The sequence below is a fragment of the Lepus europaeus genome, chromosome 19, assembly GCF_033115175.1.
Source record: "Lepus europaeus isolate LE1 chromosome 19, mLepTim1.pri, whole genome shotgun sequence".
NCBI classification, from domain to species: Eukaryota; Metazoa; Chordata; class Mammalia; order Lagomorpha; family Leporidae; genus Lepus; species Lepus europaeus.
Genome location: NC_084845.1, coordinates 48,391,647 through 48,419,116, shown reverse-complemented (window position 1 = coordinate 48,419,116; position 27,470 = coordinate 48,391,647). Strand labels below are relative to the sequence as shown.

The window sequence follows — 27,470 nt, the reverse complement described above, 5'->3', positions numbered from 1 at the left end:
TTTTCCATTTCAATTTATATAAAAGAAACATATTGCATGTATTTCATATATACAGTTTTTTAAAAAAAGATTTATTTTTTTGTTTATTTGAGAGACAGGCAGAGGTAGAAACAGAGAAAGAAAGAAGTCTTATATCCGCTGCTTCACTCCCCAAATGGTTGCACCAGCCAGAGCTGAGCTGGATCTGAAGCCAAGATCCAGGAGCTTCTTCTGGGTCTCTCACGTGTGTGCAGGAACCCCAGGACTTCTGTCCTCCGCTGCTTTCCTAGACATATTAGCAGGTAGCTAGATCGGAAGTGGAGCAGGTGAGACTTGAACTGGCACCCATATGAGATGCCAGTGCTGCAGGCCAGGGCTTTAACCCAATGTACAACAGTGCCGGCTCCTGCATTTCAAATTTTAAAGAAAAAATTCAGAAAAAGGAGGACACAAATGGTAAGATAGGAAAGAATAACATGAAATGAAATTGTTGTTCTATTTTGCAGCTAACATATCATCAGAATACAGGAACTTGTGGTCCACATTGGATTTATCAATATATCTTCAGAACTGAGAACATAATCTGGCCACTTCTGTGTGCCTACCACAACCTATCTTTACCATTCTTTTCCTCTCTTCACTCTCCCACTTTGAAAAACCCTCAAGATATTGGCAGGTCCTTAATCATTTTTTGTAAATGCATTGCCTAGCCTTGTTTTTGCCAAGATTTTAATTAAGTCACGTAGTTTACAGTATATATATATTTTTTTCTAATTCTCTCTGGACATGCAGGTACCAAGGTCTCACTATATTCTTCTAGTTATGCCAGTTTCCATGTTATCATCTTCTTGTTCAATGTGATCATATTTAAATTCTTCATATATATTTGTAAAAGTCTCTTTCTCCTCATACATCTTTTATTAAATAATTGGGGGAGATAGAGATGAGAACAGGACCTTACCTGGCTACCCTTGCATCCAGAAGGTGCTGATACCAGTAAGGGTCCAAAGATGAGGTTTTGAATTGGTTTGGATCAGCTTGAGTTTTAAATTTAATGAATCATATTTTTGAGGCTAGGTCTGTTTGCCAAAGCTAATTTTATAATAATAGTCTTCATTATGTTGGTTATTTATAAGGATTAGATATGTGTGAAGTTGTACTGTTGGGTTTCAGCAGAATGGGTAACCTTCGCTATTTATAGTCAAGGAGTCTGATCTTAAGAGTTAAACTCTCTAAAGTTGAGGGAGAAGCAAAACTTGATTAAAACAGTGTCCTATTCATTTTCTGGCTATAGACTTTAATTTATTTGTTTCAGTTCTTTGAGCCTGTTTTCCTATCTAAAAAGACAACTGTATCTATTTAATATGTATGTTTGGAGTATAAAAATAATGAAAGGAAGATAAAAGATTCTGCAGTTTGTAGCACATAGTTGAAGATTATTAATGATATCACTTTGAGGGGATTGGGATTGGAACCAGATGATTTTTCTCTATTTCTAGACCATGGTCACCTATGATAATTGGTAAAATATACTAATGTCATAATTTATATATTGTGCACATCATTGTGTTTTTTTCTTTTAGATACAGTGGAACTATTATATTTGGATTGGTGTCAGCTTCTTAAATTATTATCCGGATCCTGTTAATAAAAGATGCTGATATCCTATGTCTTAGTCAACTCAGGTTGCTACAACAAACTGCTCTAGATTGGGCTTCTTCAACAACAGACATTTAATTTTCATATTTCTGGAAGTTGTCAATCCAAGATCAAAGTGCCAACAGTAAAGTGTCTGTTGATAGTTGCCTTCCAGATTTGTAGATAGGTGTCTTCTTGATGCTATCCTCAGATAACAGAGAGCAGACCGAGAGGATAAAGCTCAATCTTGCCTCTTCTCTTCATATAACAGCTCTAGCTTAATGACAGGTTTTTCTGTGAAAGACCTTACCTCCTCATTTCAACACAGAAATTTTGGAAGACACAAACATGCAGTACATAATATCCTATTTTGACCTTCTTACCCATTACAGAAACTCAGAGTTACAGTGAGGCAGAGAGAGAGAGAGAGAGAGAGAGAGAGAGGTCTTCCATCCCATGGTTCACTCCCCAGATGGCTGCAATGGCTGGAGCTGAGCTGAGCTGGGACTTGAACTGGCACTCATATGGGATGCCAGCACTGCCGGTGGCAGCTTTTACCCAGTACACCACAGCATCGCCCTTCTCCCCCTCCCCCCGAAGGGCTTTCCATAATAGCAAAAGTCCTGTCAGGCTTCACACTTTCACAACATGAAATGAAAATTTCCCAGTAACCTGCCACCATCTTCCATCCATTCCATCCCTGGCCTTTACTACTGCCCTTTACTAACTAATGTTTTTCTTGATGTATGTGCTAAACAAGTCTCCTAGCCAAGTTTTCTGCCAAGCCTGTGCCTGCCCTGTGTGGAAGGCAATTTTGTGGCTATTCCAGTCACTCCATTGTAAGCTAGTTTGATGACCAGTTTTTCTGATTATCCTTCTTAGACATGACCATGCCCTTCTTTGCACAGGATTATGTAACCTTCACACATGACAGACTGTGTCCCATAATAACCAATTTCACCATCTTTAGCAATTTTTCTACACTCTGAAAAGGACCACAACCCTGGTAAAAACACTTTCCACTTTCTAAGTCCCTAAACAAGCCTTCAGTCCATCATTTCTTCTATGGGAAGTTTTCATGGGTTTAAGTAAGAGTTTTTTTTGTTTGTTTATTTGTTTGTTTGTTTTAAAGATTTATTTATTTTATTTGAAAGGCAGAGTTACAGAAAGGGAGAGGCAGAGAGACAGAGAGAGAGAAGTCTTCCATCTGTTGGTTCACTCCCCAGATGGCTGCAACAGCCAGAGCTGTGCAGATCTGAAGCCAGGAGCCAGGAGCTTCCTCCAGTCTCCCACGCAGGTGCAGGGGCCCGAGTACTTGGGCCATCTTCTACTGCTTTCCCAGGCCATAGCAGAGAGCTGAATTGGAACTGGAGCAGCCGGGACTCAAACTGGCACCCATGTGGGATGCCGGCACTGCAGGTGACGGCTTTACCCGCTATACCACAGCGCTGGTCCCACCACCCAGCATCTTAACTGCAAACGTTTTCCCCTGGTCACATACTATATTTAATAAGCCTCACAATTAGAATATGAAATGGGTGAATTTTTTTCCAGTTTTTATATTAAGAAATTGAAAATTAATGATGTAAAAATGATGTCTTGCTGTGTGAGAGCTCATGTCGGGGGTGTATAGTCTGATCTCAGTCTTAAGTTAATGTTAACAGAAGCTCCTGCCATTATTACTGTAGATATACATATATACATATATATGTTTACTACTGCTTTCTAGAAAGTAAATGTAACGGGAGATTGCAGTTTCATAGAATAAATAACTACCTGGTGAATGCATTGCCAAAATAAACTTTAAACAGTATAAGAACAGAGACTATTTTTCAAAAGATCATTTTAAAGGAAGAGTGACAGAGAGAGAGAGAGAGAGAGAATCTTCCATCTGCTGCTTCACTCCCCAAATGGCCACAGCAACTGGAGCTGGGCGAGGCCAAAGCAAGGAGACCAGAACTCCATCCAGGCCTCCCACATGGGTACCAGTGAGTCCAAGTTCTTAGGCCGTCATCCACTGCTTTCCCAGGCATATTACCAGGGAGCTAGATGAGAAACTTGAGCTCTTAGACCTGAACCAGCACAGTGCCACAATGCTGGCTCTAAGAGCAGAAACTCTTCACTGTTCTGCAGATTCTTGCTCCTTTCACTTCTAACTTTGTGCATGGCACACAGTGTATTTATGCTAACAGCAATGCTGAGTGAATGAGTATTTGCATAATAAAACAGAATGGAGTTTCCACCTACTGCAGCCCTCAGAGATGTAGAAGGCACTGACTGGCAGTAGCATAATTTTGTAAGGTCAGTGTGGATGTAGCTTCCAGTCTAATGTAGATGGGATGCCAGTCTACTTCTCAAGCATTTATTTGCAGGATTTCATTGCGTAGAGTAGCTAATGTATTAGCAGTGGCACAATTGTTGGGAATACACAGACTTTGGAAAGAAAATACACTAGTTTTTTCCTGTTGTGTTGGAGAAAGAGTCATCCTGATTCTGAAAGGGTTTATTTACGCATACCGAACTGTAAAACAGGCAGCTTATTAGTTTTCATAACCAGGCCTCCAATCGTTCTCATTATCTGTTTGCAAAAACAGTGGGTAGGCCACCATGCTAGTGTTGTTTGTGAGTGACACAGAAGGTGCTTTTCTCCTGTGCATAGTAAACATGGCTGAGATTTTACAGTTACACATTTTCATACAATATTTTCTATTTCCCTTACCCAATGCACATTACAGATGTTTGCTGCAATGATGCATGGATGGATAGAAGACATCTGTGTGTGCAAATGCAGTTTCTGAAGTGTTTTAATTGTTTCAGAAAGTTTTTGCTCATTTCAAAAACACACCGTTCAGTGGGCATGGGTGTTTCATTAAGTTATAAGACTGTTTATTTCTCTAACTCTCCAAAATAAAATATGGAAATAATTTTATTTCTCCAGTTTATATCCCCAAACATGGGGCCAGAGATATGGCAGGACGCATTTCTGAGCTGTCCTTCTGCCTGCCTGCAGTTAAGAATCTTTCCCTTTTCCCATAATAAATTCAGTTTAGAGCATGCAGAGTTTGGCAGCAATGTTTCAGTACGGGCAGCGTTTTGGCATAGGAGGAGAACACCCATCTTTGTGAGAAAAGATAGGAAGGGAGACCTGATCATTAGGTTTCCATTGTGTGGTATCTGTCTTAAAAAAAAAAAAATGAAATGGGGAGCCCGTACTACCTTACTTCTGCCTCTTACTTCATTGGCCTTTATTAATGGCAGGATCAATTAATGACTAAACAAAAGAGTGTGATCTTGTGATATCAGCCCAACATAATGCTCCTGGTTAACGATAATTCAGAACCCAAGATCCTGGGAGAAAGCAGAATTCTTGTCTTCCTGCTTGCAGCTGAACCATCAGATGGTCTGGTTCACTATTTCTGAGCACTTGGCTGGGGTGGAAATTCCTGTATTCTCTTATAGGGTTAAATAAAAAAAAAAGCCATAATTTTGGCTGATCCATGTTTAATCCTCCTCCTCTTGCAAAGACTCCTGAGGCATCCCTTGGAGGTTCGGATATTTGGCATGTGTTTTCTATAATTAAGTAGCAAAACTGAAAAATAGTAGTAGGATTTAGGCCATGTTTCCCACTGGGGGAATTTGCTTGAGGCCCATCGATTGAAATGAATGTTGAAGACTACGGTATCTGATAGAGAGATGCAGAGAAAAAAATGCATTGGCTATTTGCACTTATTTCTGTGCTTTCCCCCTAAGCACACCAGGTTTGTGCTTTGTAGTAACTTGGGGGATAACAAACAAACAAAAAAAAACAAAGAACCTCTAGAAGTACACGCCTGCCGCTCAAAGACAGAGGCATCCCAGAGCGTTGTTTCATAAAGTAAAATTAATGCACTTGGCACGACACGTTTAAACATCCAGGGCCAGATGCTTCAGCTTCTAGTACATGATTATTTAAACTTCAACAGGGTATGCAAATCTTATTAAATTATTGTCTTGCTCTTCAACAGCAACCCAAACAGGTTGTTATGGCAACACGGGTGCCTCAGTATGTATTGTATTGCATAGCACTTGGGGGAAATTGATAAGGAAGATGAGAGCAGTTGGGTTGAAGGTTTAGTTTTATTAAAATAATGAAGGGGGCTGCATTATTGCTGTGACCTGTTCGGCCTGTGATCTTTGGGATGTGTGAATCTTTAACTAAGACATTTTCAAATGATAATGCCAGACACTCTCTTCATGTATTGCACATACCAAACTTGAGACAGGGAAGTTCAAAGGTCAAATTAGAAGTCTGAAGATAATAGTAGGAGGCAAAGAATGCATGCCTTTCTGAACTTCTGCTGTTATAAAGGTTCTGCTTCTTTATGCTCCCCCTTCCACCCTGATACTGGAATGCTTATTCTATAAAAATGTATTGCAAATGACTCTTTGCAAATTATGTTTGTGTTCTTCTCATTGTAAGACTTTCAGCTTTTCCAGTGTGCACATTTTCACGCTGCACCAAACCTTTGTTTCCTTGCTCAAGGTGTCAGCACCAGCATTTTTCTTTCTGAATAATGTGCAGAATTGGTGTGCTGACTTGCTCATAAAAAAAAGTATAGACTAGCTAACAGAGCTGCACTATCCAAACCCCAACGTCTTATTTTCCCGAAGGCCTTTCATCTTAGTTTGTCAGCAAACTGGAACCTCATACCTGCCAGTGTAACATCTTCGATGGTTAATTTTGCTTGTAGTGCCTGCTGTCATTAATGGGGGGGGGGGGGAGGGAATACATGAATCTTACAGCCAATGGGAGGAAACGTTCATGTATAATAAGAGGCAAATGACACTATAAGCCCTTTATTAATTAAAATCCAAGGAAAAACACCGGCAAGTTTCATTTAAGCCAGAAACAAAATACAGAAAAATGGGTTAGTTAAAAGCAGAATTCACCTTGGAATTGACGTTTTCATACTGGCCTTGACACTGGCAGACTGAATTGTGGTGACAGAGATCATTTTTTGTTGACAACAGCTGGAAAAACAACAACTATATTATTATAATTAGGATCAGCATCAAGTTGGATTATAATAGGGGCTTTCTTGGAGAAATGGCACAGTGTCAAATTTATAGTCACAAGCTAAATGAGTCTCTTGTATCCTCAACAAAGGGACAAAAACAGTTCCAAATGAAAACACAAACAGAGAATCCTGGTTGTTATATTTCCTGGGTATTACTCAGGCTCTTATTTATCACACACCAACACTCGCTGCTTTGAAGGAACATTATCCTGCCAGGTTTACACTTTTCAGTTTGCCTCCGTGGTCTGCATTCTGCATGCATTTCCATGGAGAAGCCTACGCACTGCAGCTTGACTCGAAATCTTTTCTGCTGCAAGATTAACCTCAAAGCATCCATTTTCCCCCCTATTGGGCAATCACTCAATAAATGCACCCACAAAACCACCTCACACATCTATTCCAGGGTCCAGGTGCATCAAAATCTTGAGTCACTATTAGGAGAAATATCAGCCTTGACAGAAGGCAGTGCGACCTTTTTGTTTCTAGCTGTCTCAAGTTGAAGCATGTGGATTTCTCGGAAGCCAAACATCACGAATAAATATCCTGGATGAGTATGTGGGTAAATGCTTGTCCCAGCCCTGTTGCAGTTTCTAGCCAGGTAGTTCATCTTGGCAATCATGCAGGATTTGCATGGGCTGGGAAATGTGGCTTTCCTTTCCACGTCATCCGTTCAATCACATTGAGAAATGTGTAACTGATATGGTGCTTGGCTTTGTTCTTACTACATTAAGCACTTCATTTTTGAGCCCAGAGCAGTTTTATACCAAAGAAGAAAGTGAGGTGAAATAGGCTGAGTGGAGGAATATAAGATTGTATGTGTGTCTCTTCTTTTGGGCAATTTTACAGATAGAATCACTTTCTTATCAAACATATGGGTATGTCATTATATTTGTTATGATCCCTTTGTGTTTTCTTCCCAATGTAAGGAAATACACTGTAATAACAATCACTAGGCAAAATTATACTTAATGATAAATTAAAATATCCACTAAAAGTTGTAAAAGACCAGTTTATTTTTCAGCCTCACCCTTATACACAGATATAATATACTTAGACCATTAGTAACTGAAAGCTCCTACAAATACAAAGTGTCAATATTTCTTCAATACTCTTATCATTTTACATTTGATTATCTTGGTGAGTCTATGATGTAACAACTATGACCTTCTTTTCTACAAATTATTGAAAAGTTTTGTTGTTTGGCAACAGAGCAGAATTAGTAAAAGTTGGAGAATGATTATAAAACAAAATGTTTTGGTTCAAAACAGTTTGACTCCAAATTTATCTCCTCAGCCACATTTCTATACTTCCCATTACTGCATTTGATCCTCACATGAGAGTCTGAGGTTCGCAGAGTAAAAAGGATCAACTGTGCATATGAAAGCACTACATCACAGATTGTGTAAATGATAGAAATCTGGCCCTTTACAATAATCCACAAAAATAGACATGATTAGCGTCAGTCCTGTAACAGTAAACTCTCCAGAAAGTATTCCATCTTCCACTTAATGAGAACCAGTTTCCATGGCTCTTTGTCAAGTATGAATGGTTTAAAAAAGACTTTACAAACACATTTGAATAAGAATTCTTCAAAGTAATCACAGTAGAAATCCTCTAGAGAGAAAGAGTGAAGTTGTATTTTTAGAAGTTTGTTTTCCACTTACAGGCATTTTGAGCTATGACATTACATGATAATTGCCTGAGAGGAGTTTTATTTTATTTTATTTATTTATTTAAGGCAGAGTTACCTAGAGGGGGAGTCAGAAAGATCAGAAAGATCTTCCATTCTCTGGTTCATTCCCTAAATGGTCGCAATAGCCAAGGCTGGACCAAAGTGAAGCAGGAGCTTCTTCCATGTCTCCCTCATGGGTGGCAGGGATCCACACACTTGAATTATCTTCCGCTGCTTTCCCAGGAGCATTAGCAGGGAACTGAATCAGAAGTGGAGCAGCCGGAACATGAACTGGCATCCATATGGGATGCCAGCATCATACGTGGAAGCTTAACTGGCCATGCCACAATTCTGGCCCTGAGAAGAGTTGTTAAAACACCACACCGCCCCCTCCATCTTATTCTGGAAGGAACCTTTCATACAGTTTACCCTCAGTTCAGTATCTTAGTACAAGGATCAAAACCAGACAATTAAGATTGATATTCACTTTTATTGCTGTTAGTGTTAGTTTTGTCACCTCGTACCCTGACTACTGCTATAACTTCATAATTAGTCTGGGCTCCTAATCCCTATACACATGTACCTGGGTGTACTACCAGAGGGAGCAGCCCACACATAGGATTATCTTTAGCTGATATACCTTAGCTATTTCCTACAGGGTAAGGCTAATACCCCTTGTCCTGGCATTCAGATGCCCCCTGTATTTTATTCTCAGCTTGGATCTCCAGTCCTAACTTTGCAAGCTGACTTTTTCTGTCATCTTTCCTTGTAAGTTATTTTGCACTTTTATGTCACTCTCTTCCCTTCAATAGCAAGGTTTTGCCTCCAAATTTTCTAATATTTGAATACTACATACACTGTACTTTCGTGTGTTCATTTTCATTAGCTGGTTGATGAGTTACTTGTGAACATGAGCCTTAATTTAAAATATATATGCATTGCTCCCAATGTCTGGTGAATGTGTTACAGAAGAAGCATCGAGTGTATTTGAATGCACTGATTGCATTGAGTGTAGATATTGTAGAACCTCTGAATCATTATTCTGAGTGGATATTCTAATTTAATAGGACTATCAACTGCTCAACAAATATTATCATTGCATTTTCTTGTATAGTGAAGATAATTCACAATTTTTATTACCAGAATACCACAGGAGCTCTCCTTTGTTTCAGTAACCACTGAGGTAGGCTGCTCAGACACTGCCTTCATCCCCTTTGATACTGAAATACTCTTCCTCCAGTTTTTGGAGATGATTGACAGCTTAGGGCTGGTGATCCACGTCACAACTTTGTGCTTGCCCTTGGTTGAGGGATCTTCTCTCTCAAGGCCCACACCCCCGTCTCAGGAGTGTGCTTTCTATGACTGGTTTGTGCTAGAATACAAAGGCTTGATCTCATTTCCTCAGTGAGCTGCCCAGTCTAGAGCCTTAGTGGAATCCACAGCCTGTGTGTGTGTGTGTGTGTGTGGCCATATGACAGTCCGAATGCTCCTTCTGTCCATTCCTGTCCTTGTTACTTCCCTGTAGATATTGATCATAGTCCACTCTTCAATAAAAACTCTGCAAGGAATCTATCTCAGAATTTGCTTTTTGGGAAACTGGTCAGTGACATCCACTTACCATTCCTCATCAATGTATTCACTTATCCATTTGTTCAAAGAGCAGTTTTTAATTATACACACACACACACACACATGTTTAATGAATGTGGTATGTCTAATATTTCCTCCCTCAAGGAGAAGACAGGGTCTCCACTCTGACAGAACATGGTTCTTGTTGCAACTCCAAGCTTTTCCAATTTCTCCCATTTTATAATTTTCTACGGCCTTTCATACTGTTTCGACTGTACTTGAGCTTGACATATTACTCAACATTCCTTCCCTGACCCTCTTCTGCTAAACTCTACTTTTCCTTAATAATTAACTCAAAGTCAGTCTGTCTACAAGCTGTCCCTGACCATGTCACCTGTGTTACACTATGTGAAAGTTACATACTGGGGGCAGTTACATTCAGCTGAATTTATCTATTTGTCCCATTCTTTTCACTCCCATCATCAAGCTAAGCTCCTTGTGATAGAAAGTTTGTTCATATTTGTGTGTGTGTGTGTGTATGTGTATATGATCTACATTAGGCAAACTGTATGTGTGTGATTGTTGAGGGAATGAATGAATAAAAGAGAGATGATTAATCTGAAAAAGAGATTTTGATTCTATTATCCGTAGGCCTAATTACCTTAGCATGCTGATTAATTGGTAGTTCCAATCTAATTTATATTCTGAAGAAATAAAAATGATGGAATAAAATATTCCTTTGATATTCTGTACAGTTTTTTTCAGCAGCCACTTTTTTCCAGATACATTCAGTTGTGCCTTTGCAAAAACTTAAGTGCTACATACTATATTGTATTATTAACCTTGTGTTTCCTATTCCTTTGATATGGTTCCTTTACATATTCTCCAAGCACACATGAATCCAACAGGTGTCTTTAAAATGAAAACTACAAAGGAATCTTAAATAATACAGATGCTGAAAGGACTGTCTTTGTGTAGTACTTCAGCCTAGCAGTATTTCTTGTAAGAGCCTTGGATAGTGTTGAAATTATGACAGAGCACGTTATACCAATACTCTTGGGGATTTCATTCCTTCTTTATTCCCACGCATTGATTTCTGTATGCTTGGTAAAATTTAGCACTTGGCAAAAAATAATGTGTTAATTATCATCTTTTTTTCTCTGTCTTTTTAAATTAGGTACCTCTGTCACTAATGTAACAGCTACCGATGCTGATGACCCAGTTTATGGAAACAGTGCAAAGTTGGTTTACAGTATCTTGGAAGGGCAGCCTTATTTTTCCATTGAGCCTGAAACAGGTTTGTGGCTTAAATTCTGAATTTAATTTGCCATGTTTTTGCTTCAGGGAAACACTTTTCTTGGGATCTGGATTATGAAATGTTATGGTTAAGTAGTTCACTGCTTGTATCAGTGATATTTGAATGAGCAATGTGAGGAATATTGTAATCCCCACAATCACGTTGATACTGATTGAAACAAGCTATAGAGCTTCTGCAGAATATCACCTACTTCCTAGATGGTCTCTCATAATTTTTCATCCTGGAACAATGGGAAAAATTTGCCTGTATGTCAGGTAGACTTAAATATCAGGATTAAGTATAAATTCAGTTACTTATTGATTGTGATTCTTGACAAGTAGCATTTATTTTTCTTAGTTTTGGTTTACTTATCTATAAAATGGGTATGAAACTACCTCATAGTGTTATAATAAAGATATGATAAAGCAATAAATACCAAACATATAGAGTGTCATATAGCAATCATTTAGTGCATGTTGAATGCTACTTTTTCTGCTATTAGATTCTTCATTATAAAAGACAATACTGTTACCCACCTCTTAGAGTTCATATGATGATATTATTGTGGACAATATTAAGCCTAGCCAATATCCTATAGTCTGGTGATACAGATTTTATAATCCATAAAGTAAGTTATTTTAAAAAGAAGCAAATATTTTTACTGATTTGGTTAATAATTTCATAAAATTAATAACTTTTTATATGAAAATATGTCCTCTTAAGAATATATTAAAAGTAAATATATTTTTTAGACTGTCTTCAGCCTTGTGGGATTTCATCATAGCACATTAAATTTATTATTAATGATGATATGATTATTAGAAATTATTATTAAGAACAATGATTCCTGAAAGAGTATGTTTTGATTATATTTGTATTCTGAAAGTTGACAAAGAGAAAAACTTAATATAGATACATATAATAAAAATATTAATATATAATATGTAGTCATTTATTTGATTCCATTAATTTTCAGCATTATTGAGATAAATTTCCATGATTTGCTACTTAGTCATTATTAATTAAATTAAAACTTTGAAGCCTCTCTATGCCTTTTTTTAAAATTCAGTGAAACTCTCACGTATTTTATTTTATTTTATTTTTAAAAAAAATTATTTTATTTATTTGAAAGTCAGAGTTACAGAGAGAGGTAGAGCAAGAGAGAGAGAGAGAGAGAGAGAGAGAGAGGTCTTCAATTCTGCTGGTTCCCTCCCCAAATGACCGCAACAGTCAGAGCTAAGCTGATCTGAAGCCAGGAGCTTCTTCCGGATCTCCTACATGGGTGCAGGGGCCCAAGGGCTTGGGTTGTCTTCTACTGCTTTCCCAGGCCATAGCAGAGAGCTGGATCAAAAGTGGAGCACCCGGGACTCAAACCGGTACCCATATGGGATGCTGGCACTGCAGGCTGGAGCTTTAATCCACTGCACCACAATGCCAGCCCTGTCCCTCATGCACTTTCTAAGTGAGACAAAGCATATTTATACATAAATAGGTCATGATTTAAAATTGAATTTATATTTAGAAACAGAAAACTCAAAAATGCAATAATTAGATGTGTAATTATATATAAGTCTATTGTAAACTTTATTTCATTTGGGCCCCTGGATAAACCCAAAGGAGTGACAGAACAGGTATTTAGCCCTAAGTTTTAAGAGCAATAATATCTGAAGGTGTTCTTTTACTTGGTCAAAGTTACTGTGGCAGAGTTGGGACTCAACTAATTCCAACGATACTTCACTTTCTCAGATAATGATGATGATCCAGGGGCTTTTATAAGACAGATATGTGTTAATTTCCTAAGTAAAGTTGAATAGCATTCTGTTTTGTTCTTTGGTCATTTGTTCCCTGGGATCTTTTTGTTCATCATTCCCAGTTCTATATAAATATGCATCCAAAAAATACCCACTGAGCATTCACTATGTGACAACCACTGAATTAAATATCAGGAGAAAAATGTACAAACCCAGGCTCAGCTTGCAAATATCTCACAATGCATTTTGGAAGACATTTTTTTAAAATATAAACAAAGGAAGTAAGGTGGTGCTATTTCAGTAATGCATATTTTAAGAATAAATTAATATGAGATATTGATAATAAAAGTCTCCTACTAAGTGAGAGAATTCGGGTAATTTTAAATTTCATTTTCACATATTACCACTTGCAACACTTAATATTTATATTTCTACCTGGTATATTGAGTATCTCTCCGTACATCTATTCGAGCTTTATCATTTACAATTTGACAGATATGAAATTGTATGATTTATATTTTATTATTTAAAAAAGATTTATTTTATTTATTTGAAAGGCAGAGTTATAAAGAAAGAGAGAGGGAGAGACACAGAGAGAGGTCTTTCATCCTCTGATTCACTCTCCAAATTGTCTGAACAGCCAGGGATAAGCCAGGCTGAAGCAGGAGCCAGGAGTTTCTTCTGGGTCTCCCTGATGGGTAGAGGGGCCCAGGCACTTGAGCTATGCTCCACTGCTTTCCCAGGAGCATTAGCAGAGAGCTGGATTGGAAATAGAGCAGGCAAGACTCAAACTGGCCCTAATATGGCATGCTGGTGTCGCAGGTGGTGGCTTTACCCCCTATGCTATAATGCTGGCCCCCTGATTTATATTTTAGAAAGTATATTCTGGCCCTATTGTGGATAACATAATGGAAAGAAATGATGCTGGAAGAAGAATTTATACAATAGTAGCTTTTTTTACTTTTTTCTTTTTTATTTATTTGACAGAGTTAGACAGTGAGAGAGAGAGACTGAGAGAAAGGTCTTCCTTCTGTTGGTTCACTCCCCAAACGGCCGCCACAGCCGGTGCTGTGCCAATCCAAAACCAGGAGCCAGGTGCTTCCTCCTGGTCTCCCACGCGGGTGCAGGGCCCAAGCACCTGGGCCATCCTCCATTGCCCTCCCAGGCCACAGCAGAGAGTTGGACCAGAAGAGGAGCAGCCGGGACTAGAACCTGGCACCCATATGGGATGCCGGCGCCGCAGGCGGAGGATTAACCAAGTGAGCCACGGGACCGGCCCCCAATAGTTGCTTTTTAAATGTTGATTGAATAATAATCAATAAATAGGAAGCATAAGTTCTTTAACTGAAACAAGTATGTATGAGTAAAATGTAAGCATCTTTTGTAATTGCATAATTATAGTTCATTGTGTCCGAATGAAAGCAGTGTTTCTTCATTGTTCCCATAGAATCTAAATTTGACTTTTATCTCTAAAATTTTTTTGAGGTTTATATAAACGTGTGTGTGTGTGTGTGTGTGTGAGAGAGAGAGAGAGAGAGAGAGAGAGGGAGAGAGAGAGAGAGAGGTGTAATAGCACTCACTGTTTAAAATTCTTGTGTTGGAAAAATATGAAAAAGGCTAGACAAAGTTTGTTGAACATTTGGAATTTTTAGTTGTGTAAGCATATGGAATGCAGACCCTCTTTCTGGTGATTAGATGATGCAGACGGGTTAGGTATGCTGGGAAACAGAGGCAGTGAGGGTTAGGGGTGTGAGTGTTTTAGTGGTGGTTTAGGATGGTGAAAGATCAAAGAAGCAGGAAAGAGGCTTGGCTCCTATCAGATACAGATCTGATACCCAGTCAAGGAAGCTGGGGAGGAAGCAACTTAAAGCAGTGCAGATCTGACAACATCTGGGCCAAACCCATGGGGATTTTTAGAGCAAAGATTACCCTTAAAAGAGATCCACATTTAACATAAAATATCCACCAACCTCAGTTATCAACCAGTTCATGCCTGGGAAGAGCCTTGGCTTGAATCCCGAGGTCAGTCTTGAAGATGCATAAGCCAGAAAGTCCCAGCTAACTGCATTCTCAGTTGGAAAAGTTTCTTTCCTCCCTCCCTCCCTCCCTCCCTTCTTCCCGCCCTTCCTCTCTCTCTCTCTCTCTCCCCCTCTCTCTCTTTCTCTCTCTCTCTTTCTGACTTATTTATTTATTTATTTGAAAGGCAGATATACAGAGAGGCAGAGGCAGAGAGAGAGAGCGCGAGCTAGGTCTTTCATCTGCTGGTTGACTCCCCAAATGGCCACAATGGCTGGAGCTGGGCCAGTCCAAGCCAGGAGCATGAGCTTCTTCCAGGTCTCCCACGTGGGTTCAGGGGCCCAATGACTCGGGCCATCTTCCACTGCTTTCCCAGGCTATAGCAGAGAGCTGGATCAGAAGTGGAGCAGCTAGCACTCGAACCAGCGCCCATATGGGATGCCAGCACTGTAAGCGGTGACTTTACCCACTATGCTACAGTCTGATCCCACAAGTTCTTTTTTGAATGAAAACCCTAGCCATGGGCCTCTATGGCCCATATGCCATGTACATTAAAGCCAAAGAGAAAACTTTTCACCCTATAAAATCAACTCATATGATATTAAAAATAGTAATATGCAAGATCAGCAATGATTGTTGAATAAACTAAACAGAATATGAATATCTACATTTATTTCTAAAAATGACAGACATATTAAAAAAAGAGAATGTCCACTAATTCAAATTCTATCAAAATTTCAGGGATAAGCAGAGACTCATTACATAAGATAGTGAAGTGGGGATTTGACCTAGTGTTTAAGATGCCACTGAGAATACCAATATCCCGTATTTGAGTGCCAGCTCCAACTTTTAGCTCTGCTCCTGATATCAATTTCCTGCACACCTTGAGAAGCAGCAGGTGATGGCTGAAGTCACTGGGTCCTTGACACTAATGTGGGAGACTCAGATTAAATTTCCATCTCTTGGTTTCATTCTGACCCAGATCTGGCCATTGCAGGCATTTGGGGAGCAAACCAACAGATAAGATCTCTGTCTGTCTCTCTGCCTCACAAATAAAAAAAGAAATAAAAGCAAAGCAAAACAGAGTAATTAACAAGATGACTTACAAGATTTATCTGTCCATGACTTCAAGAAGAGGTATGGCATAATTGGATGAGAAAATATTGGCTGATGGGCAGGTGTTTGGGGTAGCAATTAAGTCAGCACCTGAGACAACCACATCATGTTCAGGCTCTTCCATATCTTGTCTGTCTTCTTGCTAGTGTATATCCTGGAAAGTAGTAGGCAATGGTTCAAGTGTGTGGGTCCCTGCCACACATGTGAGAGAACTAGATTGAACTCCAGTTCAACTGGTTGTTGCAGGTATTTGGGGGAGTGAATCAGCAGATAAAAGATCTTTTTTTCTCTCTTTGCCTTTCACATAAAATTAAAATAAATTAAAAAAGAAAATTTGGATGAATACCTGGGGATGTTACCACTGGTGTGGGATCATCTTCTGTTTCTCTTCACACCAGGATTCTGGCTATCCCAGTGTGGGTCAGACCTGAGTTATAATAATCAATGTTACTGCAGTAAAGGTTTCCTCAGCAGGCTATGATGCGACGTAGTCATAATCTCTATGAAGATGAAGATTGCTCATTGGCCACTATAAGCAAATTCTTGGGGGTAGAGTATTTTCAATAAGAAAAAAGAAAAGAAAAAATTACTGTGTATCTTGTGTTTCCTCACAAGAATGCTAAGAAGAAAACTCTGGACTTTGGAACCAATAAGTTCTGCTTTTCCCTTATTTATCACATATCCCTTTATAGAACTATTTTCTGTTGCCATACCATGTCATTCTCTCTGCTTTGGGGAGAGCTTTGCCTCTTGTTTCAAGTATCAGCTTAAGACCACAGAGAGATATACCATTTGTTCTGTTTATCTGCTGCTGTGACAGTAACCTAATCAGTAGTTGTCTTATCTATTGACTGGTCTACAGATAGGTTTTGTCAGTTCCCATACTAGAAGGTGTGGTCCAGGAAAGCATGGGGCTGTCTGATTTGTTGATTTTGCAAAGGGACTGGCATCCTCAAGTCTTTCAATCAGTAGCTGAGAAGGAAGGAAAGTTGGAATGCAGGGAGGACAAAAGACAGCAGGGTGGAATGGAGAAGGAAGCAAGAGAAGAATAAAGAATAACAAATTAGTGGAGGAAAGGAGGAAAGTCTGCCACAATTCATAGAGATGTCAGAGGAACAAGTAAGGGGACACAGCTTGCCCTGCAGTTCATGTTCCTTCTATCAATTTCTTATGGAAAGAACACCATGTTAACCTCAGATAAGGTTTTTTTTTTTTGGCTTGAGATTCATTTAACACTGAAATCCCTGTCATTTCCAAATCTCATTCTGTGTTTTAAGCGTCTAGGCAACACAATGCTTGCTCTTACTTGCAAAAATGAGCCTTATGACCATGATAAAGTTTTGCTTGGATTTACTGTTAAATTGTAAGTAGAAATAGAAAGGTTCAGGGATGGTTGATAAAGAAAAAATAATTATAAATGTATCTTCCTCTTCAGGAGGTCACCATGATAGCACAATAGCCACATCCAGTATTGCTACTAATAGCAGCCACAATACAAGAAATCATTGTAATGGTACATTTCTCCAGGTTTGACAAAGCATCAAACCAGATGTAAAGGGCATAATTTCTGCCTCCACTTTATAATGAAGAACAACATGTCAAAGGGAATAGCATACAGCTCTTTTCTATAGTTAAATAATTATCCGTCAAGTTGTAACAACAGGGGAACAAAACAACAACGTAACTACAGCCTCATTTATTGAACATTTATTATACTCTTGACAATTGTGTTCACTGGCTTTACATGCATTGTTAAATTTAATTAATTTTTTGCACACAAGGTTTTGAAGGAGGTATTTGTGTCATCTCAGTTTTACTGAGCAGAGATCAGAGGGTCTGACTTGATACATTGTCTCCCCAAGATATTTGAAGCAGGATTCAAAGTGCATCTATCTGTCTGATTCCACATCCTAAATTTTAGCAATTCCTAAATCCCCACATGACTTACAAGCATTGTAGCTCACTCCCAGGATTTTCATTGGTTTGGGAAGAGACCCCTATAAGTTGGAAGCAGGCCCAGGCCCCCTTCATCTCTAGGCATAGAAGGCAGAGTGGTCCAGGAGCTGTGAGGCATTAGTAATTGTGAAGTGAATGCTCATTTTTGTGAATACATTCATTGTTGTATTGCAAAAAGCTGAAAATAGCTTATTTGTATTCCAAAAATGTTTTCTTTTTTTGCTTTGTTTTGTTTTCCCCTCCCTGCCACCCCCAATACCATATGTTTATTTATAACATTTTAGGTACAGACAGGGAGTAATGTAACATTTATTCCAAAAGCACTGATTTGAGGACCACAGTGAGAAAGTAGTTGCAGTCCATCCTAAATGATTGAGGATGGGAAGTCTAAATGAAATGCAAGGCAAGTGAATAATAAATGCTTAATTATCTAAAGAAACCAGGGTAAAGTTGCAGGACTGTCTGAACTTTGCTCCAGGCAAGCGAGAGTATGAAAAATGACCTGCTTAAAAATAAACTAAACTTAATTCATTGACCTTTTTTTGAAACTCTGAACATCTTTCTTCATTGGATCCAAATAACATTTGTCTCAGTGGAACCTGTAAAAAGGAACTAAAGGAAAAACACTCCTTGGGGAAAAAATAATCTGTGTAATGAATGGTTCTCTTTTAGCAAAATCAAGATAATACATAGAGTCTTCTTGCAATGCCTTCGTGGAATTGACTCATGTCTATGCCTTCTTAGTCAAAATGATAAATTGCAAACACACAGGTTCTCTTTTAAATCATGATTGCATAGATTATCATTTCTACTGCCAAGGGGATTGGTTAAAGGATTTTCTGAGTGCAGACCTTTGAGATGTGTTCGGATAAACTCAGGCAGACCAACAATGTTAGAATATGCCTAGGTAAGTGGGAATGCCCTCCTACTTCTACATTAATCAATTTTTAAATTATGTTCCATGTACTGGAATTGAAATGGAATAAACACTAAATATACATCAAATTGTATGAGATATACAGTAATAAATTGTTAGCATTTATCAATACAAAATATACACACACATCTACACATGAGGATCTGCACAAAGTTCGTGAAATGTGCATATAATTAAATTACTAGGAATGAATTTAAAGATACTTTTGTGCCAAAATAAGCTTATCTTTTAATTTAAAGATAAGTGGGGATGTGTTGGGGAGGAAGATTTAAAGTTCCTGATTTAGCAATGGAGGTGAACACCAGCTAAACAAATTTGATTAGATGAGATAAAGTCTTCTTTAGGTAGGGACATGAGAGGAAGCATCCTGGAAACCTGTTCTTATGGCAGTTTTACAAATGAAGGATGTGGGAGAAGAGGAACTGTGCAATGAGGGCTAATAACAGGAAGAAATCAAAAGTATGCATGGTCATGGGAAAGAAATAAATTGGAGATCATGGTGACATTGAGAAATTAAGTTGTTTTCCCTTCCTCAAAGGTAACAGTAGAATTTTATTTGCAAAGATTTCCTATATACTATGAAGTTAGGTTATAATTTAGATATTCAAACATTTCTATTAACTCATGCGTGACTTTGGATGAATGTCTGCATTTTGTGTGATTAAGTATCCAATTCTAGAAAACACTGGTAGTAACACTATTTTCCATATATCAAAAATATATATACTCTATTCTTTTGCTTTTGATACTCACAAATTAAGCCTATATTATTAATTTTAAAAATGTATTTATATTGAATGAAGCAAACTGTGACACTTTGAAAAGATGTTTCCACTTAGAACAACTGAAAATTTTTGCATTAAGGATAGCAAAAAAAATAGTTCAACAATGTTAAATACAAAACACCTGTTTCTATTAGACTAGCTTTGTGGTTGAAAGTTTGGAAGGTAGTAGTAGTATAGGGAGGAAAGACATTGGCTTGACCATCGCCTGAGACACCTAACATTGTAGGGGACCAAGACCCTTTGTATGAGCCAAGTGCAGGTCAGAGATGCACAATCTTCACTCATCACAGAGTTGACTCATTTTTTTTTTTTTTTAAGTGACAGACCACCTCCAGATGGTGCCCTCCTATGAATCTGACAGCTAGAGGTGGGGTAAGGGCAGGATGGCTGCTTCTGTAACATGTGGTGTCTCTTCAAAGCCTCCTGGAAGAACAGGAATTCTCCCCAGATAAATCAGGCACAAGGCCAATAGACAGGAGGATTTGGGAGGAAGCCAAAGAATGGTATTCTCACCTGTGGGGATATCCTTCTAATGTATTTGTTATTCAATTTCCATTCCATTCCATTTTTTACACAGTAAAGGGAATAGATTTCCATAATTTTTGTAAACACACACACACACACACACACACCACTTAGAGAAACTAAAGAAGAGGGACAAAGTAATAATGTATGATGATGTGATTGTTTTAGGACCAAAGAGAACATGGGGAATGATAGTTTCTTCTCTTACAGTCTTTCCATTCAGGCGTAAGAACCATTAGTTGACACAGAATAAAAAATTTTAGGCACCAACAAACTACATGCTAGTGCCCTGTGTCATTGTACTTGCATCTAATCCTTAAGTACAAGAGTACTTAGAGTAATTCTTTTAAAATATCATATTAAAGATTAGGATTATGAAAATCCTTGAGGTTAAGTAATATGTCATATGTCAGATGGTGACAAAATTTTGCTACATTCAGCTTACAATAAATATTGGTTAGAAAAATACAGAAATAAATTGATGCATGATTAAGGACAATTTAAAGTAATTTTATATGTATTGAATTTTACATATCATTGCATTGTTTAAAATACCAAAAATAATCTGATGATGATGATGGTCATGATGACGAAATTTAGTTGAAAATATCTAAAACGAGTAGGTCTCTGTTCCGTATTACAAATATGTATCCCCAACAAATGCCATCTCTCCAGTTTTGCTGATGATTAAATCCTCATATCAGTGAATGTGACAGCTGGCTGATTGCACACATTGACTTACCAATCATTTATTTTCCTGCTTGGTAGCTCCAGTGGGAGGTAAAGTAGATTGAGTAAGTGCCGTGGTCATATTAATTGTTTTATGATAATTAGGAATCTCATCCCCACCTAAAGCATACGCCTGAGTAAGCTTTAAACAAGCAGTATGAAAATCATGACACATAGACCTTTAGTCAAATTGTTATTAAAGAAAAAAGGAATTTCTCCAGTACTGAAAAGAGCTATAGTCAAAGGGATATATATTTCTGGAGAAACCAAGCTTTCGGATATGCGTTGTGAGTGGAAGGATATGAATCACAGGCACCTCAACCTGTAACACTTGCTATTTTACTGTAGTGCGTTGGGATAGGTTTAGGTGAGAAAAAGAAATACTTATTCCCCAGTGACTCCCAGCCAATGGGAGCACACCAATGTGTTTAGTAATTTTTTTTCAGCTATTATCAAATGCCTGGAAAATTAGACTTTTTTTTATTTCTACTAATGCTTTTTCTCTCTTTTGAAGTCTAGCTCTGAGTTTCATGTGTAGTAGTTGAAAATTATTTGGTGAAGAAGACAAATGTTTGTTCATTGACTTTACAGAGAAACATGGTTTAAGAGTATCAAGTTAGCCAATATCCAAGAGCTAAAATTTTTTTAAAGATTTATTTACTTATTTGAAAGACAGAGTTACAGAGAGGCAGAGGCAGACAGAGAGGTCTTCCATCTGCTGGTTCACTCCCCAAATGGCTACAATGGCTAGAGCTGAGCTGATCCGGAGTCAGGAGCTTCTTCTGGGTCTCCCATGCTGGTGCAGGGGCCCAAGGGCTTGGGCCATCCTCGACTGCTTTCTCAGGCCAAAGCAGAGAGATGGATCAGAAGTGGAGCAGTCTGGACTTGAACCAGTGCCCATGTAGAATGCCGGCACTGCAGGCAGCAGCTTTGTGTGCCAGGCCACAAGTGCCAGCCCCAGAGCTATAAATTTGAGACAGCCCCTTGTATGGTCAAAAATATGTGTGTAGATGATAGATAGATGTAGATGTGGATGTAGATGAAGATATAGATATATAAAAGGGTAGTAACCTTTGGTATAAATTGTTATAGTTTTATTTCCTTCCTATGGCCTAACATTATAGCCATAGATCTTCCTCAAAAGATGTGAAATCAGCATATGAAAGAGCTTTCTGAACTCCCATATTTAGTGCAGCTCAATTCACAATAGCTAAGATATGGAATCAATCCAGTTGTCCATCAACTGATGACTAGATGAATAAAATATGATGTATACGATCATATATATGTATATGAATATGTATATGATGTATATAAGAATATAAAACACACACATAATAGAATACTAGTGTGCCATAAAAAGAATGGAATCCTGTTTTTTGCAACAAAATGGGTACAATTGGAGACCATTGTACTCAATAAAATAAGCCAGTCCCTCAAAAACAAACATCATATGTTTTCTCTGGTTTGTGTTAGCTAATATAAAGAGTGCGAAATAAATGTAATGTATATGAGTGAAGTTCACATCTTGACATTTGATTATTGTTTATAGCCCTTGTCTATACTCCTGAAGAACATTGCTCTTTCTGCTTTCTACTTATTGAATTCTTTATTTAGTGGAGGATTAAGCTTGTAGATATAAAGTAATTGAAAGTATGGCATTACAAAAATTAAAAGAAAAATAAGAAAGGAAGGAAGAGGGAGGGTGAGAGTGAAGGAGGGACAGAGGGTAGGGTGGGAAGTATCATTGTGCTCTTAAAACTGTATATATGGTGGGCACCGCGGCTCACTAGGCTAATCCTCCACCTGCGGCGCTGGCACCCTGGGTTCTAGTCCCAGTCAGGGCTCCAGATTCTGTCCCGGTTGCTCCTCTTCCAGTCCAGCTCTCTGCTGTGGCCCGGGAGTGCAGTGGAGGATGACCCAAGTCCTTGGGCCCTGCACCCGCATGGGAGACCAGGAGAAGCACCTGGCTCCTGGCTTCAGATCAGCGCGGTGAACCCAGGGAAAAAGGAAGACTTTTCTCTCTGTCTCTCTCTCTCTCACTGTCCACTCTGCCTGTTTAAAAAAAAAAAAAAAAAAACCAACTGTATATATGAGGGGCCTGGCACTGTGGTGTAATGGGCTAAGCTCTGCCTGTCGTGCAACAATCCCATATGGGCACTGGTTTGTGTCCAGGCTGCTCCTCTTCCAATCCAGCTCTCTACTATGGCCTGGGAAAGTAGTAGAGGATGGCCCAAGTGCTTGAGCCCTGGCACTCGTGTGGGGAACCTAAAGGAAGGTTCTGGCTCCTGGCTTCGCATAGGCTCAACTCCAGCCATTGCCACCATCTGGGGAGTGAACCAGTAGATGGAAGACCTTTCTCTTTGTCTCTCCCTCTCGCTGTCTGTAACTCTACTTCTCAAATAAATAAGTAAAATCTTTAAAAAAAAACCTTGTATATAGAAATAAATGAAATCTGTTCTCTTCATATAAATCAGTAAATTTATTTTAAAAGGCTATATTGAACATATGCCTTTAGAAGTCCTTGGTGTTCAGTAATTGTTTTAAGTATATGGCAAATGTAACTTTTGATATAGCCCCCAACTGTAAACATTATCTAATGTTGTAGTTTGGAAAACAGAGTTAAACAACATGTAGGGATCTGTCTATCTGTATATCTATTGGAAACTCAGAGAAATGAGTTAATTATCATTGGAGATCATTATCCTTTAAACCAAAGACTGTTTCTGAGATCAGTTCTTATGCCTGAGTATGAATCCTGTTTGTAGCTGAGAGTAGCAGTACACAAATACTCCATCTGTTTCCTTACAAAATCAAGTTGCAGTTACATCCTATAGAATAATTCCCTGAACCAAAACACCCGAGACCATGAGTTTTCCTTTTTGAGAAGTACTTCAAAAGGAGATTTTTGTTCTTAGAAAAGAATCCTATCTAGTTCCTCTCACTATGCACTCTGCTGATTAGACTGTACCTCCCTCATGATAGTTGTTCAAGTAATTTGTTTAAAATAAACTAACATGCATAGATAATTAATTCAGTAATGAACATTGTAAAAATGAGCGTCTTTAGAAGGATTAGGTGTAGCCCATCCAGGAGATTCTGGCTTTCAAAAATAGATGTTTCCTAGAAATCTAGAATGTATCTCTTCATATATTCAACATATATCAGCATTTGATAATTTAGGAACAGTAGCTACGATATTGTTGATTGCAGAACTGGGGCAAAAGGTTGCACTCATAGGTGCTACGTAAGGATAGACCACAGCTTCAGTGTATCTATTTTAGCTCACTTATGTCTCCCTTTTCTTCTGGAAGCAATGCCTGCTCATTTATGGCACATAACTCTGAGCATTCCAATCTATTGTATTCTGTTCAAAAGATTCTTGAAAAGAAAGTTACTATATTGATTGCTCATTTCATGCCAATTTCATATTTTTCTTAGTAAGTATGTGAAGTGGGTATTATAATCATCACTTTGTATAAAAGAAAATAAAAGCTCTGGGCAAATGAATTTCTGGAAGTTACCACGGTAATCATATTCAGATCTGGGTTTCCTGACCACATCTGTCTGATTTCAAATTCTGCTGTATTAGGCTTCCTATCTGCATGGGGAGTACTTCAGTAGAGGGAGGGGTAGTGAAAATTTATGAATACAGTAAAAGAGAAGATAGAGGTATTCTAACGGTTTTGATGCTTCATTTAATGTTTATTTTCAGTTAAGTAAATGATGCTTATTAATAATCTCGACTATGAAGGACAAATGTTATATTGAGTAAACATAGACCTAACTTCATGGAGCTTACAGAATTAGAGCAATGTCATCATAAATAGTTACTATAATTATATCAGTTGGATATTGTCTTGCTTGTTGTTCAAAGTAGTATAGAGAATACATGTAACATAATGAGATTGTTGATTTATTACTGTTATTATTATTTGAATGATTGGATTGGACTTCATAAAAGGAAAATGGAAAAATTAAAAGAAATTTCGTGAATAATCAGTGAAGTTAATTTAGATTCACCTGGTTATGAATGACTCAGGAATATAGATAGAGGATCCCAAAGTGGGACAATTTGAAAATAATTGTGACTCTCCATAAAAGTCAGTCTGTTTAGGGCCAGTGCCGTGACGCAGTAGGTTAATCCTCCACCTGCTGTGCCAGCATCCTAGATGGGCACTGGTTCTAGTCCCGGCCCTCTTCCAGTCCAGCTCTCTGCTATTGCCTGGGAAAGCAGTGGAGGATGGCCCAAGTTCTTGGGCCCCTGCACCCTCGTGGGAGACCAGGAAGATGCGCCAGGCTCCTGGCTTCGGATTGGCGCAGCTCTGGACGTTGCGGCCATTTGGGGAGTGAACCAGCGGATGGAAGGCCTTTCTCTCTGTCTTTCCCTCTCACTGTCTTAACTCTAACTCTGAAATAAAATAAATAAAAACTTAAAAAAGTCAGTCTGTTATTCTTTAAAAACTTGTGAGACTTTCATTTGTAGCAGAAAGTTATTTTTAAAAATTGAGTGGAAAAACTAGTTTGTAGGCTTATATTTTTCCCTTGCAGTTAGAAAGTTACATGGTTATAATATGGAACTAAATGGATATTTCTATCCATAGTTTAAAAATAAATATTTGTACAGTAAGTAGATTTTCTAAACTCCTGCTATTGTGCTTAGAGCAAGTGAAACGTACACAAGTTTTGAATTCTTGTAGGCAAGGACTAAGGTGCATGGACTATGACTATATAAAGAAAACAGACAACTAAATGAAAATATTATATTAGAGTCACTTTACAATTTGTCAATATGTGTAATTTACCATCTAGAATCTTAAGTGTGATTGTTTTATTATGAGCTGTGCAGTTTTATTATGACCATGAGGATCAGAAATTTGGAGTTCAGTAAATTAGTGATTTTAGTTTTCATAAGGTTAACAGGGTTGAACTGCTTGGCCAATGTAAGCATAACTGTAATTAGATGGATTTTTTAAAAAATATAAGTATCTGGAGAATTTCTTTAAAAGTAGTTTCCATGTGCAGTAAAATTTTATTGTGTGTGACAGAGCACTGTTGGAATGTTCCTTTCTATCTCATTAGCTTTAATATTGTTGCTGTGATATTATATATCTTAGAAGCCACCTTTGCACTCTGACATCTGTGGATCTCTTAAAGACAGGAGTGGAGATTGCATAATTGTGCTATGTACGTACAAGCGCACTTAAAAGCTATTCGTGAAAATAATTTAAGTGGCAATTTTTACATGATGAATCAAATTGCACATTTTATGTCCTTGCTTTCACTCTGCAGATCTAAATTAGCAACCCCGGACGCAATTAGGAATAATAGAAGGTACTGTGTGCCGGGCCTTGGACAACAAAGCTGGTGAAATATTCATAATTGAAATAACTGGGAATGAAGCTTGCTGGTCCTCAGTTCCTCCTTTGCATAATTGGGCAATCTCCAAGGAGCAGAGCCCCATAGAGTTCTTATAGAGTTAAATTTGCTCTCTCCCTATGGCTTCATTCTAGGTATTTGAGTTTAGAACTGACCTAATATCAGAGGAACATTCTTAATAATTATAGTTTAGGAATTTTTATAATGATTTATTTGGATGAAAGAGTGACAGAGAGTGGGGGGGGGGTGGAGAGAAAGCGAGCGAGAGAGAGAGAGAGACTTTTATTGGCTTGTTCACTCCCCAAATGGCTGCAATAACCTGGGCTGTGCCAGGCTGAAACCAGGAGCCAGAAATTCTATCCTGGTTCCACACAGGGGTGGCAGGGGCCCAAACATTTGGGTGTTTTCCACTGCCTTTTCAGGTATACTGGCAGGGAGCTGCATTGGAAGCAGAGCAGCCAGGACTTGAACTGACAGTCTAGCATGGGATGCCAGTGTCACAGGTAGCCTTGGCCAAATGCTGGTCCCAGGGTTTTCTAAATTTACAAAGCCATAGTTTTTTGGGTTTGTTTAAGTGACTAGATAATGAATTTTTGAAAAAAAATTCAGAATAGTTTAAATTTACCAAAGAAAAAATATGAGGTAGTAATACAAACAGTTCCCATATACCTCTCCCCCATTTCCCCATTAGCATCTCATATTAGTGTCTTTCTCATAATCAATGCACCACACTCAGCTTCCTCTATTTTTTATGCAAACTCCTTTTATCCTCCACCCCTCCCTGCCTCTAAGAATCAACATTCTGTGTTCAGATTGCATTTCTTTTTTAATTTTAGCTCCCACATGTAAGGGAGATCATGCAATATTTTAAAGTCTTTCCCTTATAGGAGACACAAGGACTATGAAAGATTAAGTATTAGTAAAATGTTTATAACTTTGGTTCTGCTTATGTACTTTTTTTCTCACTAGATTAACAGTTCTGTAGTTACTGCACAATAATTAGAAAAAAATACAATCCCCAATATGATATTCCATTTTCAATCTATTAGTTATATGAAGTTACA

General features: G+C 38.2%; 1 protein-coding gene across 2 annotated transcripts in view; it reads left to right on the top strand.

The window, feature by feature from the left end:
- The window catches only part of CDH8 (cadherin 8), a 393,065-nt gene that overhangs the window by 173,680 nt on the left and 191,915 nt on the right, over positions 1 to 27,470 (top strand). For both annotated transcript variants that reach the window (XM_062176392.1, XM_062176391.1), the window contains exon 3: positions 11,093 to 11,212. In XM_062176392.1, coding sequence (XP_062032376.1) covers positions 11,093 to 11,212 — 120 coding nt within the window. The remainder of the gene's footprint in view (positions 1 to 11,092; positions 11,213 to 27,470) is intronic.